Source organism: Rhincodon typus, chromosome 13, assembly GCF_021869965.1.
Source record: "Rhincodon typus isolate 14 chromosome 13, sRhiTyp1.1, whole genome shotgun sequence".
Taxonomy (NCBI): domain Eukaryota; kingdom Metazoa; phylum Chordata; class Chondrichthyes; order Orectolobiformes; family Rhincodontidae; genus Rhincodon; species Rhincodon typus.
Window position 1 is genome coordinate 40,345,896 of NC_063344.1, and position 15,785 is coordinate 40,361,680.

At 37.5% G+C, this 15,785-nt stretch overlaps 1 protein-coding gene across 1 annotated transcript in view; it reads left to right on the forward strand.

Annotated features, from left to right (window-relative positions):
• The window catches only part of LOC109920679 (spermatogenesis-associated protein 16), a 99,843-nt gene extending 85,438 nt beyond the window's left edge, over window positions 1–14,405 (forward strand). Inside the window, exons 6-8 of the mRNA XM_048604603.1 lie at window positions 4,582–4,746; window positions 13,529–13,612; window positions 14,184–14,405. Of these exons, the coding sequence (XP_048460560.1) occupies window positions 4,582–4,746; window positions 13,529–13,612; window positions 14,184–14,405 (471 nt within the window). The remainder of the gene's footprint in view (window positions 1–4,581; window positions 4,747–13,528; window positions 13,613–14,183) is intronic.
• Window positions 14,406–15,785: the final 1,380 nt, after the last annotated feature.

The following is a 15,785-nucleotide window of genomic DNA, read 5'->3' on the forward strand; positions in this document are numbered from 1 at the left end:
CAGTCAGTTTTTATTTACTTTTGTTTTATATAATCCTTGAGGGAAAACAGATGTGGCTTGAGATGCAAGAGTTGGCTTTCTGCTAAGAGGGAGGATAATCGGCCCCCTCATCTCTTGAAGATTCATCTCTGTTTGAAGATTCCCTGACCTTTTACAGATACAACATTCCATTGATTTCACACAGGACTTTGCAAAATAGTCACTGAATTTACAAATGCAGTTTTTCATTCTCTGTATCAGTTCTTTTTTTAAAAAAGAATACTTATTTTGGAATTGAAAATAATGTTGATAAATACTTAGATTTCTGATTCATTGTGGAGTTGAAAGGAGAATTTGATCTTCACTTGATTCAACCAACATAATTATAAACTCAATGTTATTGGTCTTCTCCAGGTGTGCTGCTTACGGCTATCTCCCAAATTGTCGAGGCAAAAGGAGACTTTGATCTTCATTTGACTCCACAAATATTATTATAAACTTAATGTTATTGGTCTTGTCCAGTTGTGCTATCCACGGCTGTCTTCCAAATTGTTTGCTGGGGTCCAGACTATACCATAGGATCCATTTTGGCCAGGTCCCGGTGTTAACTAATTTGCAGTCCACTTTCAGTGCAGCTAAACCTAATTATTTGCAAAGCAAAAGCTAAGTCAGTTGGGATATGTTACATTAAATGTTGCTGTGAATTTTCAAGCAACTTAAACTGACAAAAAGTAAAATATATGTAAAGAAATAAAATTGTAGTTTGAGCGGTAAAAATATCAGAATACCATTTAATAGAAATTGATTTTGATTTTTTTAGAAATAGCATGTCAATAACCTTGAGGTTATTCCCCCAGCCAGGGTACTCACATTGAATTGCATTTCCTTTGATTTTCTATAAGGATATTTCTGCTGTCTGTGTCTTCACTGTTTTCATATTAGTGTTTCCCTTTCTATCCCTTTCCTTCTGTTTCTGTCTTACCTTCTGACATTGTCCCTGCAATATTTTGTTTTTCCGTCTGATTTATTTGCTCCTCTTGCCCGTTTTTTTTCCCCTTGTTCTTCTTTCCTTCTCGACAGAAGGCGTTTAGTGGCATGAAATGCCCAGGAAGAGTCAATATGGCGAGGGTTTTGAATAAATATTTGCCCATCATACTTATTTTTCCATTCCTTCCTATAATTACTTATGCTTCCACCCACCTTAACTTCCATTCTATTCCCTAAGTTTCCTTGTCCTACTGTACTCTTAATTTCTACAATATTCTTGCCATGTCCCTTCAAACTGCCTGCTTGGCTGTATGTCCTTCATTTCTCTCAATCCACTGTCAATAACCCTACTTCTAACCCCCCAGTTACTGCCACATCTTCCTGCGAAGACAAGTGGTGAGTTCAGAGACAGTACCATCTTTGTTCTACTTCTTTCTTTTCCCCATTTTACTAATAGATGCATAATTTTCAATTCTTTTATAAAATAAATCAAGCTGGAAATAAAATGTATCAATATCTGATGAAGATTATATGCCTATGTACTTACCAAGCATTTTTCTACTGTGACCCCATTGCAAGGCTTAAAATTGGTCCAACCCACTTGTGCAAATTGAGAGGTGTTGGTGTGGGAAATCCTGTTACATGCAGTGAAGTATGTCACCCACCATTCTTGTTTCATCGCACCTTAGTCAATTCTGAAAGCATGTCTAACCAGTGAAAGTATATAAATCACAGGAGTTTGCTGTTTTGTGAAATTGTTCTGTGCTATTACTGATTTGCTAATTCACAAGACCTGCCCCTCCCACCCTTTATTTTAGGCAAGTGTTAGTGTTTGTAAATATATCATAAAATGTTTTTGGAGGTGCAGAGTTTTTCTGTTCTTTGCTTTCAGCACAGTTAATTTTATAAATGAGCGTTCCATTAGTCAGCCATTGTGGCTGGATGAGATGAAAGTGTATCATCATCAAAAAGATTGCACAGGCCAGCTGATGGTATAAAAAGGAGAAAGCATGGAGGTCCAACACCATGTATGTGACCAGTAGCTATATTGATGAAAGCAAAATATTGCAGATGCTTGAAATCTGAAAATAAAAACAGAAAATGCTGGAAACTTTACAGATCTGGCAGCAGTGTGTAGAGAGAAACGGACTTAATGTTGAGTCCAGAGATGTTTTCAAGGTTTCATTGACTACTTGTTTTTTTTAAGTAAATGAGGAGGAAAAGATTCCATGCCCTGAATGTACAACTTATGTACAATAACAAACAGTGCATTTTGCCTGGTTTACTACAACTAGGGAGCAGTGTTGTTGTTCAGTGCCAAATCTCAACATCTCTCTTGCACCCGGAAAATAGGAAGTCAAGTCAGTTGACTGGGGATAAGACTTATCCCTGACCAGCTGACTTTGATTCCTGTGGTTATCAGAGCACAAATACTGTTGTCACAAGAGATGATAGAATAATTGAGCTTCTGAAAAAAGGTCTGTTTGCTTTAATGGGCTGTACAGGCCCAAATAAGCCACTGGATTTATTGTCATCTGGTTTTGCTCTGTAAATGGGCTAACCCTCAGATGTCTAAAAGAAAAAAATGCTTGAAAGTAGTATCAAGATCAGAAGAGAAATGAACATGTTAACCAAGAGAAAAGGCAAGCAACCCCACCAGCTGCTAGAATCATGTACCAGCAAGTAATCATGGAGAGGTTCAGTTGAATAATCTCCCCTTCGTACCAGTGCAAAGGTACACAGAGACACACCACATGAACATCCTGAAAATATACACTTTTTCTGGTAATGTACAAACATAATTGAAAATATTAAGGTCAGTAACTAAGTTAAGAAGACAACATCAGCGAGCTATTTGGACACTCTTAATTTCATACTTCAAAAAACAACTAACAGTTGTGAAATAATGACCACATCTATGGAAAGCTCTTTTCCTGACTTCTGTGATCTTTTACTCATTCAAAAGCTCCTACAGTGTGATTTCCCTCTAGTGTCAGCTTGGGAATTAGAAGGTTGCTGAACTTCCACTGATGTTATTTGAGATGCCAGTTCTGGGTGATCCCTTAGGAGCTGTGGCAATAGAACAGATTTCTGAATGTCAGTGTTGGCCAGGACTTAGCTGAGCTGTCTGGCTGTGACCAAGAGGACACTGGATGTAAAACTAGCAGCAGAAACAAATTGGCTATCATCCTGAGAGATGACATCATCTGCCTTGTCCTGACATCTATGACACTCCTCTGCCCATTGCTCTGTATAAGAACAGACTCACGCTTATATTACAATACTTGAAGTTCTATTCTCATTCTTCCTTACACTTTAAAAAAACAAATAATTCAAAATAAAGGCCAAGAGATCAGTAGTCAGAAGTTCCATTGGTGCTGTCAGAATGGCCACTAGGTATTGCATCATTGTGGCTCCCACTGCTGATCACTAGCTTCATCGATTACTCTATAGTTTCAGTGTTGTGTGTGTCAGGCCAGAAGTTGAGACACAAGACAATGTGAAATGTGCACCTCATTGCATTTCAAAACGTTTCAAAATGTATTTTGTATGTTACAAATTTACTGAAACAACTATTGGTTCTAAGATTTCCAGGTGAGAAATGTGTTTTAAAATATTTTGAGTGATTTCTGGATTTATTTCTGGAGAGTTCAGAATTACTGGGTGATGCAATTACAGAGTTTTTATTTTGAGTGTAGACAATTATTTTCATTAAAAATGAGTTGCAAGTTATCAATGTTTTAATTAAGTGGAAAGGGGGAAAATGTTTTTGCTTGTAGGAGTATCAATAAACAAAGAACAGATTTCAGATAATAGCTTTGAGGTGCGAGGGGGAGTGGTGGTGGGAATGCAGGAAGCTGTTTAGCATTTTCCTTAGCGCATGGCGAGTGAATTGATATGATCTCAAATGCATTGCCTGAAAAGATGGTGGTGGCAGATTCAACAGTAACTTTCAAAGGTAAATTGGATATTCACTTGAACAAGAAAATGTTGCCTTGTTAAGAAAAACAAGTGGGGATGGGGGCTAATAGGATGGCACTTTGAAAGAGTTTTCTGTGATATTATTTCATGAACTGTCTGCTGAAAATGGTGGCAACCGATATTGTTGACAAGAAGTGCAGTCTCAAGATATTTACTAACATATATGTGTAAAAATTAATCAGACAAGAGACTTGCATTCCATTTTATTGTACTTGAATTAAGTCTAGTTCCCTGACCCAATGCACCACCTATTCCTCTGCTCCAAAACATGTACATGCATTGAACACACTTTTATAAGTATAGGTCATGGTACAAATATCTGCATCATGAAACCTATAGTTGTACGTAGAATATTGAATTTGGATTATGTTGAAAAATGTTCCTTGTGTACCTAAGATTAAATTTATAGCAGGAAAAGTTTAAAAATATCATTAATTTTAAGCTGTAATATCAGTAATAAAAGCTATAATGTTAGGTAAGATTGGTAGAGACCAAGCATGAGAGTTTAAACAATGTTGGAAAGCAACTTGCTTGAATTCAATATACCTTCTATTAATAGGAAATAAATATTTGAATAGTTACTAGATATTTTGATGTCATCTCTCTAACATGTCTTTCTTTGATGAGGCTCAGGGGGGGATTTGCCCTGGTGCAGGTGTTATCGAGAAACTACAATACGCCAGTTACCTGAGTCAGCTAAAACGTATGAAGGAGCAAGCACAAGTGATTAATCAGACTATTGCAGAACTAGCGACTATGCCCTATCTGCACGAAATGAGTCAACATGAAATTGAACTGGTAAAACAACTTTCTATACATCTTCTGCAGTAAATGTTCACATATTAAAAATATGCTATTTCCAAATTCTGTGTATCACTGTGCAAAGTAATGTTAAGAACTGTTTGGTAAAAATTTATCATAGGTTGGGACATAAAACTGCAAATGACATAACCCTGTTTGGTAGTTGTTTTGACAGGGAGGGAATCTTTGGTCACTTTGGATAATGTTTGTGAACTTAGTTGGGTATCCATATCACTGTAGCACTATCCACATTCTAACCATTCTCTGAGTAAAGAAGCTTTCCTGAATTCTCTATCAGATTTGTTAGCGACTATCCACTTTTTAAAGCTTCAAGTTTTGATTTCATCCACAGCCTTCCAAGCATTAATCATAGCACAAATTGGTTGTTGTTTAGAGATTTTGAAATTGTATTTCTGATTCCTAATTTCACTTTATTTATCTAAATGGTGAAAATGGTAGCACAGATCGTAGTGGAACACCACTTCCTGGTCATCATGTGCCATGTCATTTTATGCAACTGAGCAGGAATTGATCCCTCTCTTACTAACTGCCATTGGCATACGTTAGAAGTATTTACAAGGTGATAGTTGACCACCTGTCATACAGGATAACAACTCAAGTACCGTAAATATCATGCCAGATACCAACTACACATCCATGACAAATGATGTGCATCTGTCCTTGATGGAAAGAAGCACACCTAGAGTGAAGCTACACATCACATTGCAACAACTGGCAAAAGACTAGATCCAATCTTATCATATTTCCACCAAAGCATTACCTTAATGTATAGAAATAACATAAAAGGATTCATAAAGATATATTGTCACAAAAGGATTCTTTAAAGGGAAAAGATGGATGTTGTATTACTGTGTAAGTTCTAGACCAGACAGACATTTCACACAGTTAGATGACATCACTGCATGACTTTCCAGTATAAAGGTCTTCACAGAGAGTCTTTCCATGTTCTTCAAGATGCTGCTTCTCACTCATCCTGTGAGTACCTAATTATGTAACGCTTCTCAGAATTTGCTTTATTTTGTCAGTATCACTTGCTATGTGTTTTTGGCTCATGTTCAAAAGGGATTGGAGCACAAGTCTGGAATAAGAGATTTTAAAATCACTTCTCTGACTCATGCTCTCCCACTGACTTAAAATGGCTCCTCACTTGTATGCCATAAAAGCAGTCTCCTAGCAACTTTTGTAAGTCCTGTACTGTACAGGAGCTTTTTACTGCAGAAAACTCTGTACATTAGAAGTAATTCAAGGAGTCCAGAGATCATCCTGGAAGAAAATTCTTTAAAAAAATCTTTCACAGGTATTTACAGTCTTCTATAAACAAAGTTCTCTCAACCACAGGATAGTGATGCAAATCAAATGGCCCAATGAGACACACTGTAAACAAAGTGTGGGCCTGTTGTTTGTGACACATGGATGTGTGCTCACAAATCCAGATACTCTAGAGCATACAGCATGACGAATATTAAAACCCCTGCAAAATTAAAGCAAGGACTGTGATTTTAACTGGGGAAACAGACAAAAAAGAAAAAGGACATTAAAGCAAAACAGTGTTAATCATGGCAATGTTGAATGTGGAGTACCCGTGGTTTTCTGATGATGCTGAACAGGCTTGACTGTAAACACAGAAAACTTCCACCATTTATTTATTTTCACAGTGATACCACCTTGATCAGTTTTCAATGAACCCACATAGCACCTGACCATTTTCGTTTCGCTAATATAATTTTGTGGAATTTTGTCTTGATTTTGAAATCCCTTGCAAGTTTCTTTTTGGCGTACTTTTGTAGCCCACATACTTTCCTGTTATTAGTCTGTCTCTCATCCATTGGGATCTGTGCCATTTCTTTTCAAATTCCATTTCAACAATATCTTTTGCTTCCTTATTCCCATTTTTTATTTAGTTTAATTCCTATGATGTTATTTTTATACATTTGTAAATTATACTTTGACTTAATTCATAGTAATTAAGTTTTTTTTCTGATTTTAAAAGTTTGCTTTATTTGCAGTAAAGGGGGTGTTGTATAACAGTTGCAGTACAGGTTCAGCAGCTGATGTCTCTGCTGAATAACATCATACCAATGTTTACCACAGTTGGTTTTATTGCCGCTAGTCATTTTTTAAGCCGCTCCTGATCTTTTCAAATTGCAAATGAAATATATGTTTGCTATTATTAACTCAAAATTCGGTGAGGCTAACAGCACTATCCATTATTATGGAGTAAATCAAGATCAACAGCAGGTGTTCACACATGCATTTAAACATGGAAATCCATCAGTTGCTGTCAGATACCTTTGCTCCATCATTTGGTTTATTGTTGCAGTGCTTATCAATGGAAACAATGTTGAATATTATGATATGGCATGATTTTGGGATCTTTAACTACTAATTCCTTGCCAATTCTTGTAGAGAAACTGAGGATTAGTGTATTTAGAAGGAAGTGATATTTTTAAACCATATGCTAATTGATAATTGTTGTCAACTGACCTCTCTGGCCTGAAAAAGATGAGGTTGACGTTTCATTCCTTTGAAAGTAATTAGTTTTTGAGATTTCTTATCAAAACAAGAGTACTTTTTCAGTCTGTTTTATTTCTCTTTATGTCCCCCATTTTCTTTAATCCTTTCCAATTTTGGTATGATACTTTCAATTTCTCATTTATATTTCCAGTTTCATACTTCACAATGTATTGTCTCCAGCTGCCAAATTCAATTACCTTTGCTGGCAAAGTTTGCTGCCTGGTAATTTAATGGTTTGCAGCCAGTGATGAGTGCACTGTTGAGTAACTACTTGTACAAAATTTTGTAGCATGATAGATCAAGCTTATCAGCACCACTTAATTCAGTTGGCTGCTCTGGGGAGTGAACTTCATTTAGAGCCAGTGTTATGCAAATCATATGAGTGATTTTAACATGGGTAAGACACAATGTGGCAAACAATACATTTCTTACATTCTGATACGAAAAGAGACTTGGTAAGATATTGCACTGGAGATCTTAATGCAGAAAGTGGAGAGGACAAATGTCATCTATTTACAAGGAACAAGGAATCCCTCCAGACAAATCTTGTGAAGGCAATGTGATCTGGTAGCCATTGCAGTCAATGTCAGAAATCTAACCTCAAGGACCTGGACAGAGTTCTGCAAGAAGTTCCATGACCTCTCACAAGTAGTTAAGGTCAGAGAATGGATCTTCACTTTCCATGTACCACCAACTGCACCACTAGCTTCACACACTGTTCAATTCATCCCAATCACTCAACTACCAATATCCTCTATCAATCATGAGTCATACTTAACATTTATAAGTTCATCTCACCCTCACCTGAGGACATCCCCATTTCATCAGCACATCACCCAAACATATTTCATCACACTTGCCTCTCATTGCCATCTTACATGTAGAACAAGTTGGCACATTACCAGAAGTAACAAGACTAACCAGCAGTTTACAGATGTGGCTGGATGTTCTCACCCTCTGCAGTTGATGGTGTAGGCCTGTATTGTAAGATATGACTAACACTGTGGCTTGTACCAGAGTTAAAACCGTCCAAATGACAACAGTTGAGAAGTGAGGGGGGTGGCACTAGCATTTGTGACTGATAACATTTAAAGAGAAATTCAAAGATCCAGTAATCAACTGAAACAAAATTACACAAATACCATGGCTTGAAACAAATAAACTCGGCCATACAAGAAACAAATACTTATCAAATAAGCATTAGGTTTAGGTGAATTAAGATTTATATTTTACATCAAAAAGAATTAAAATCTCATATAATTTAGAGTAAAATTCTTTGTTGGGCCTTTCCTGTTCCTTGTGACTTTCTTACTTTTCGGCTTTCAAAGGATCTTTCACATCCTGGGATTAAATCAATGTGCCAAAGCTTTCAGGATTTTTTTAAATTTCAAAAATATATTCTATACATAAAAATATCTCCACATGGTCACTAAAGCAGTTTGTTTCTTCATATGCTACTGTACAGGACCAAACAAACATTGGAGTTTTATTCTATCCAACAAACAAACCAAAGGCATTTCTTACTTGTATAAGACTATATTTACATACATTTGAGGGACCAGAAGGGTCCTATAACTGAATGGACCCCCATTGAACTTCAGCCAAAAGAGTTTATATGGTGGCCTTTCCCCATTTGACATTGGCGGGAGCTGTCACATGCTTTGGTGGGTCCCTCAGCACATAGTCCTGGACCTTGGAATCTGCTAGTCTACAACACTTGGTTAAGATCAACTTCTTGCTCTGGAAGACCAGCAATTTTTGGGCAGAACAAAAAGCATTTTTCAGAGTTGATGGTCCTCCAGGCACAGTCAATGTTTGTCTCAGATTGACAATCTCTGCACCACCATCCCCCCCCCAATCCCCACATGCTGCTTGGATGGCAGCACATGATGGCACACAGGGTTTGGGCATACATGAAGGATCTCACAGGTAGTGCCCTTCTCTCCATCAGTCAAGCGATGTCGTGGTGCTTGTTGGAATGTTCTGGCAATGAGGCATTCTGCCAAATGACTTTGATAGTCTGCTCAGGGAACAACTCAACAGGATCAACCCTCACATTTTCCTCCAGGGTCTCGAGGACACTAGGTGCTGACCAGTTCCTGGTGGACTTGTGGTCAAAGATGTTCTTCTTTGCAAATTTATTCACGAAGCTCAGTTGATATAGAACGATCCAACTACTTGGAGTGTTCTGCAGCAACAAGGCTAGACCCATCCTTTGCAAAACTGGGGACAGGTAGAACCTCACTAAGCAATGATACTTAGTGTTTGCATACCAAGGATCTACATACAGCTTGATGCAGCCACACACAAAGATGAGGGCAGCGTTGGGTACTTTCTTCCTCTCCACCTTATCCAGAGTTTTGTCTATGGTGTCCCTGCAGACAGGTTCCATCTTGGACTTCCAGACAAAGTGAAAGTTAGCTCAGGTGACTGCAATGATGCAGGTTCTGGGAAATGGCCAGACCTGCATCATGTACAACAACAGAGAGAGCAGCTCACAGTTGACGGCCAGGTTTTTACCTGCAATGGAGAAGGAACAGTGCTGCAAAAAGTCCACTTTCTGCCTCACCTTGGCGATAATTTCCTCCCAGGTTTTGCGCATGCCTAGCCCCTCCAAACCATTTTCTGAGTGCCTTCAGGTAATCTGTCCAGACCATGAAGAGGATAAAGAATCAGTTGGTCCAGGAACCAAAGAACATGGGCTTGCTCTTATATTTTGGCAGAAGGGATAGGGAAAGGCAACATAGACTTAATCTTACAGTATTAAAGTGTATGCAGAGACAAAAAGACATTGGAGTTTCATGCTTTATGGACCTTTGACCAGTGACAGGATTGAGGAGGTAGTTTGCAAAGCATATGTAGTCAGAGCTTTACAAATCGAAATATTAAGTACAGAAGTGGGGAAGTTATCTGGGGCTTCTGTGTAGTGCACAGAGAATTGTGCCCAATTCTGGGCATCATAGTTTAGAAAGGATGTAAAGTTTCTTGAGCGAGTGCAGTTGTGATTTACTAAAATGTCTCTTGAGATGGGGGAATTTAGCTACAATGTTACATTGATGAAGCGGAGGTTGTTCTCGTTGGAGCAAAAGGAGTTTGGGGAGAGATCAAAGAGGTGTACAAGGTTCTCATCTGGAGCAGTCTGACAATGGTACAAATGTAGTATTGTTTATATATTCCATTAGTTTGTTCATCCAATTTTGTGTGTCAACATAGGTTGCATTATGCAGTAAGTACCTGCTTAACATTATTGAAGATTTCCGAGGAATGGCAGTCTTAGGCAGCTTGCTAATCCATTCCTTCTGTATGCAATGAAAGAGCTGCGTACCTCTGACAAAAGATACAGATCACGGCTCCTTCAGAAATGTGGAGCTATACTTTCATTCCAATAGGACTCTTGACTGTAACCCAGCAGCGTTTTTCAAAGCAGTTATGCTGTCATATTCTAAAATTAAAGATTCTTTGTGCAGTTGGGGGAGTGTCGTACAAGGCGACCAGTTAAAGGTAGAGTGTTTAGGGTAGATGGACAATTTTGAGTCCCAGGGTCCTAAAGCTGGTGGTACAAGAATTAAGTTAGGCACCAGTTGAATACTTTTTTAGGAGTTAGCCTGTATATTTAATAGTCAGATCTTTCATGGGTACATGTTAACAGAATGCTCCAGATTCTGTGAATAGATACTTTCAATGGGGTGGGGTGTAGGAGAATTACTGAAAAGAATCTTTAGTTTCTCAGGCAGTTCTTTCAGAGTCTGCTGTGATTGGAGATTCTGTAGAATCAACATGCGCATCGCCCATCAATGCTTCAGAAAGGATTATTTGGCAAAAGTCAATATATCCGATTAATGTTCAGAATTTCTATTTAACATTTGTCCATCATTGAATCTCCTGTTCTGTGTCCTGCTCGGTGTGTGCTGTTACCTTTTCTCCATTGCTTCTCCTTGCCTGCTTCCAGTCCTGCAACATTTTTGGGGTGCAAATTAATTTTAAACGTAAGACCTGTGTCAGTTAGAATCACAGACTGAGTTTGAAAGGACCAACCTACTGTTCACCGGTCCGGATTAATTACAAAAGAAAATTCAAAGTACAATTGATAAACCGGAATGCTCTCCAAAATTTATCAATCTACTTTAAATAACAATAATCACCACAATGACCTCTGATACCCAAAACAAAGTTCAATACAACTGTACAAATAAATAGACTTATTACATACTTTTAAACTACCATTTTAAAAACATAGCTACTTTCAAGGTTTTTGAGAAGATTTGTAGCTCGGGTTATTGATGCGGTTGTTGACTTGCTCACTGAACTGGTAAGTTTGTTTGCAAACATCTCATCACCATAGTAGGTAACATCAGCAGTGCAGCTCCAGTGAAGTGTCAGTGTTCTGTCCCACTTGCTATGTGTGTGTGTCTCGGTTTACTGTAGTGGGTGGCATCACTTCTGGATAAAATCACAAATGTTAATAAAACTGACTTCCTGGGTGCACTGGAATCGGTGTTACAGACTTCCCTTCCTGCATGTAAAAGTCGAATATATGGCCGATGGTGAGTTCCAGACACTTTTTAAAAACTAGTTTACCACAGTAGGACACCCTTCTGGACAACACCGCTTCCTTCACCGCCGCCCCCCCGCCACCCCACAAAAAAAGAACAAGCTCCTGTTCCCAGTCTACAATCCTACTTTTAAAGTCTCCAAGAGCCTCAATCTGCCCAGGCTGCTAATCTTCTATCCACTTCTGTCTCATTTGCTGTTGCTCGTCTCGCTGGTTTCTGTTCCTACTTTCTGCTCAGTCCAGAGTCTGTTCTTCAGTTGCTATTCTCTTGGCTCCTGTTCCAAATTTATAACTTAAGTCTTGGACTCCATCAGTTAGCAGCAGGTGGTCAATGCTGGTCATCCTGGGATTTAACTGCTATCTGCACCAACTAACTTCATCCAATAGAGGGATCATGGTCAATTTTAAAGAGCTGTATACAAATAATTCAAACATTTCATAATATATTGTGCTATAGATGGTATTTATCTTCTATTTAGTGATGTATTTTGTTTTACACAGTAGTTCAGCGAGAAGTGCACTATGCTGCTCATATATGTTGAGTGTTTCAATTTTTACATGGATTGTCCCCAAGCGAGAAACATATGAAGGATTAACTGGTTTTAACATCGGTTCCCACACAAAAAATGTCAATTGTTTAATTGAAATAACTTGCTATAAAATGTTCAGGAATGCAGCCACAATGTTTAAGTAAGGACTTACTATGTTACCCATTTGTGAATTAGCTGCATACTGAAACTATAAACCATATTACCAAAGGTTCTCTTGTTTGATAGCCATTATTTGATGTGTTCTGATGATTAAAATGCAGCTGACGGAGAGGATTAACATAAAACAAAGGCATTCTGTCTGCTGCCAGGATTTCAGGTATTGACCTCCCTGAATTCCTGCATATGGTCACACACCGGCTAATCTGACTGTCACTTGCAAGTAGATAAGAACAAGTTTATTTTTTGCCCTGCACTGTTTGTGAAATCAGACAAAGGATGTTCCTTTCAGATCTTGAAAGATTCCATTACAACCTATGAATGATCTGTTCCAAACTAAACTACAATCTTCTTTCCTTGCTAGTCACCAATAGAAATTTCATGCTTTATAATCGGTCTCATTAAAATGTGGACATGAACGACATTTTAATAAACTTATTACATAGTTGAAACTAGATAAGGCTTGCAATTGTTGGAAGTATGAGAGATTCCAAACTATCATGTGAATTATAGGCAAATTCACAGATGATTTGCATTATAGGTATCTTAAAGTTATTGTCGCTCATGTCCACATTTTAATAAGACATTGCTATTTTGTATTCTGTTAAAGGAACTATTTTAAAATGCTAATCATGCAATACTGATTATCTCAGTGAATTTAAGAGTAGATTAAGAAAGGTTAGCTGTCTCATTATAAATAATCAAGTTGTTGAAACATTGTGCCTGCACTCACTCAAAGCCAGTTTTGGGAAAATGGTTTATATCTTATTTAAATGCACCAGTGAACTGTGAGAAACATATCAATGTCCCATTGCAACTCACTGCTTGTAACTTTCTCATTACCAGCAGACAGGAGAAAAATAGTATGGCTTAATCTAGAATGGCAGATTACTCAATATTTTATGATTTTTTGGTACAACTTTGGGTTCAGTTATATTTTTTTCCTGTAGATACTTGATTGATAAGACTTTTGTTTACACCATAGCTGCATTCATTAATGACTGATGCTGTTGACACACTTGAAGGAAACAGGAATAATAGAGAATGTGTTTGGAACAAAGCTGAAAAGGTAACTGTTTCAAATTAGTGTTTTATGCAATTGGAACTAAACCAATGAAGTTATATTTAGATTTGAGCGAATTGCTTTGCAAACTATGCCGTTAAATGTGTTTTTTTCCAGTTTTTGCATAATTCAATTATTGCACCTTTTTTGAATTACCCAGGAGCTTGGGGACCTATATTACCCCATTGCACTCAGAACTTCTATCTCTAATAGTATAATTTGTTCTCATCCTTTGAAATTTGACAATTTTGCATTTATCCTGATGAAAATAAAAACTGTTTCCTGCCCATCATTTATACCTAGACTATAGTACTATATTGTTTTAATCACTTAGATTAACTGAATTCCTCAGTGTCCATAAGTTTTTTTTCCCACTAGCCACACTTGATAGGATAAATCTAGTTGAGGGCATAACTTACCCTGGCAATGAATTCCAGGTGGGTTCAAAAGCAAAAATAAAATCAAATAATAGTCAAAACTTTTACAAGCGATTTTAAATCATTTGTATACAATATTTTTCATTGGCATTCCAAAGAAAGGAATTACTTAAAAAATATTAATAGATGGTTGATTACAGGTTGGGCTAATTGAGGACCTTATCTACCAATTAGAAGATAATTTTCTGAAGTCAAAAGCCCTGAAAACAGCTCGAAAACAGAGAAGAGAAGTGAAGAAACTAAAAGGTCAGAAACTTGTTCTGTTGCCTGGTGACTTGAAGCCGTCCAGAGACTCAAAAGCTATAGGAAAGTCACCTACTCAGACTGATCGACAAGACAACAAAATCTCATCTTCAAATTAATAAAGCATCATCTAGGAACATTGATTCCCTTGCTTCAGTATTCGTTGTTGAGGCATTACTTTTCCATTGGAGCTTGAATAGTTGTATTGAAATGCTTCAAAACTTGAAGATAAAACTGGAATTGAAAGATTAATTTTTTTCAATGATTTTTTTTCTTCACATTACATAGCTTTGTCAGTGATCAATTTAAAATATATCGTCAAGAACAGACCACTAGATTTCATAGATGATTAATAATTAATACAGTTTGTTTATGTATAGTTTTCAATTTATTAATGTAGTGTGCAACTAAAAACTGCTATCTACAAAATACCGTAACAAATCATTTCACTTTTTGAAATTTTGAACCCACCTCTTTGGATATAACACCTCCATCAAAGGTGGGACTTGAACTCTCAACTTCTGGCCCAGAGATAGAGACACAGTCACACTGCCACAAGATCGTTTCCCTTCCATTTTTATGCTTTTTGAAATCGAAGTCTTAAGAAAAGTAAACTTGTAGAAAATGTGCATGTTATTATTTACTGAGACTCAAGTTACAACATAAACCAATCGTTTTACCCAGTTTTCATTCTTAGTCACCTCCCCTCCCAATAAGTACCAACATGCCCACCCACCCAATTCTAACAACCATTTAGACCTTTTACCTTCAAACTAAATCAGCCTGCTCTTATTTGAGTTTATATCTCAGTCACTAATCCTGATCTCAACTTTTGAAATATATGTCTCCCCCATTCACTTTGTCTCTCTTACATCTAGGACCTCTTGATATGTACTAACACTTAACTTCTACCTGCCCTCTTTTTTTTGATTGTACAGACATTAGAACTACAATGACCCAGAATTCTTTTAAATCAAATATGGTATTTCTGACCCACATAGGATTAAAAAAGTACCCACCTGCCTTCAGACACCTTCTACACTAAAAATTCCAGGGACCTCCTATTATAAAGCTGCTTAGGAATCCACAAATCTATCACAGGTAAATCTTTGTAAAAACCCCACTCCGTTTTGAAGCAGTGTGTCATGTTCTGAGATTTAAATGTCTAGCACAACCAGCTGTTTTGACAGCTCCTGTGAAAGTGAAGTATGAAAGGCAAGTGTGGGTTTAGAGTGGCAGTTGGTTGAGAGGGTGGGTGATGTTATTAGCATGCCAAATAAGTGAATGAGAGCTCAAGGTGGGTCATGGTCTGGTCAAGGGTCACTGGGGTGATCAGTGGTAAGTTGGGAAGTCAGTTTAATAGTTACCTAAGGGTTTTTAGAAAAAGGTTTTCTCTGGCTAGCTATTAAGCTTGTGTGAGTTGGACCCCTCCAAATTAATTATGAAACTTTGACGGACGACTTTGGAGGACTCCAGGTGCAGAGGAACTGCCCACGGAA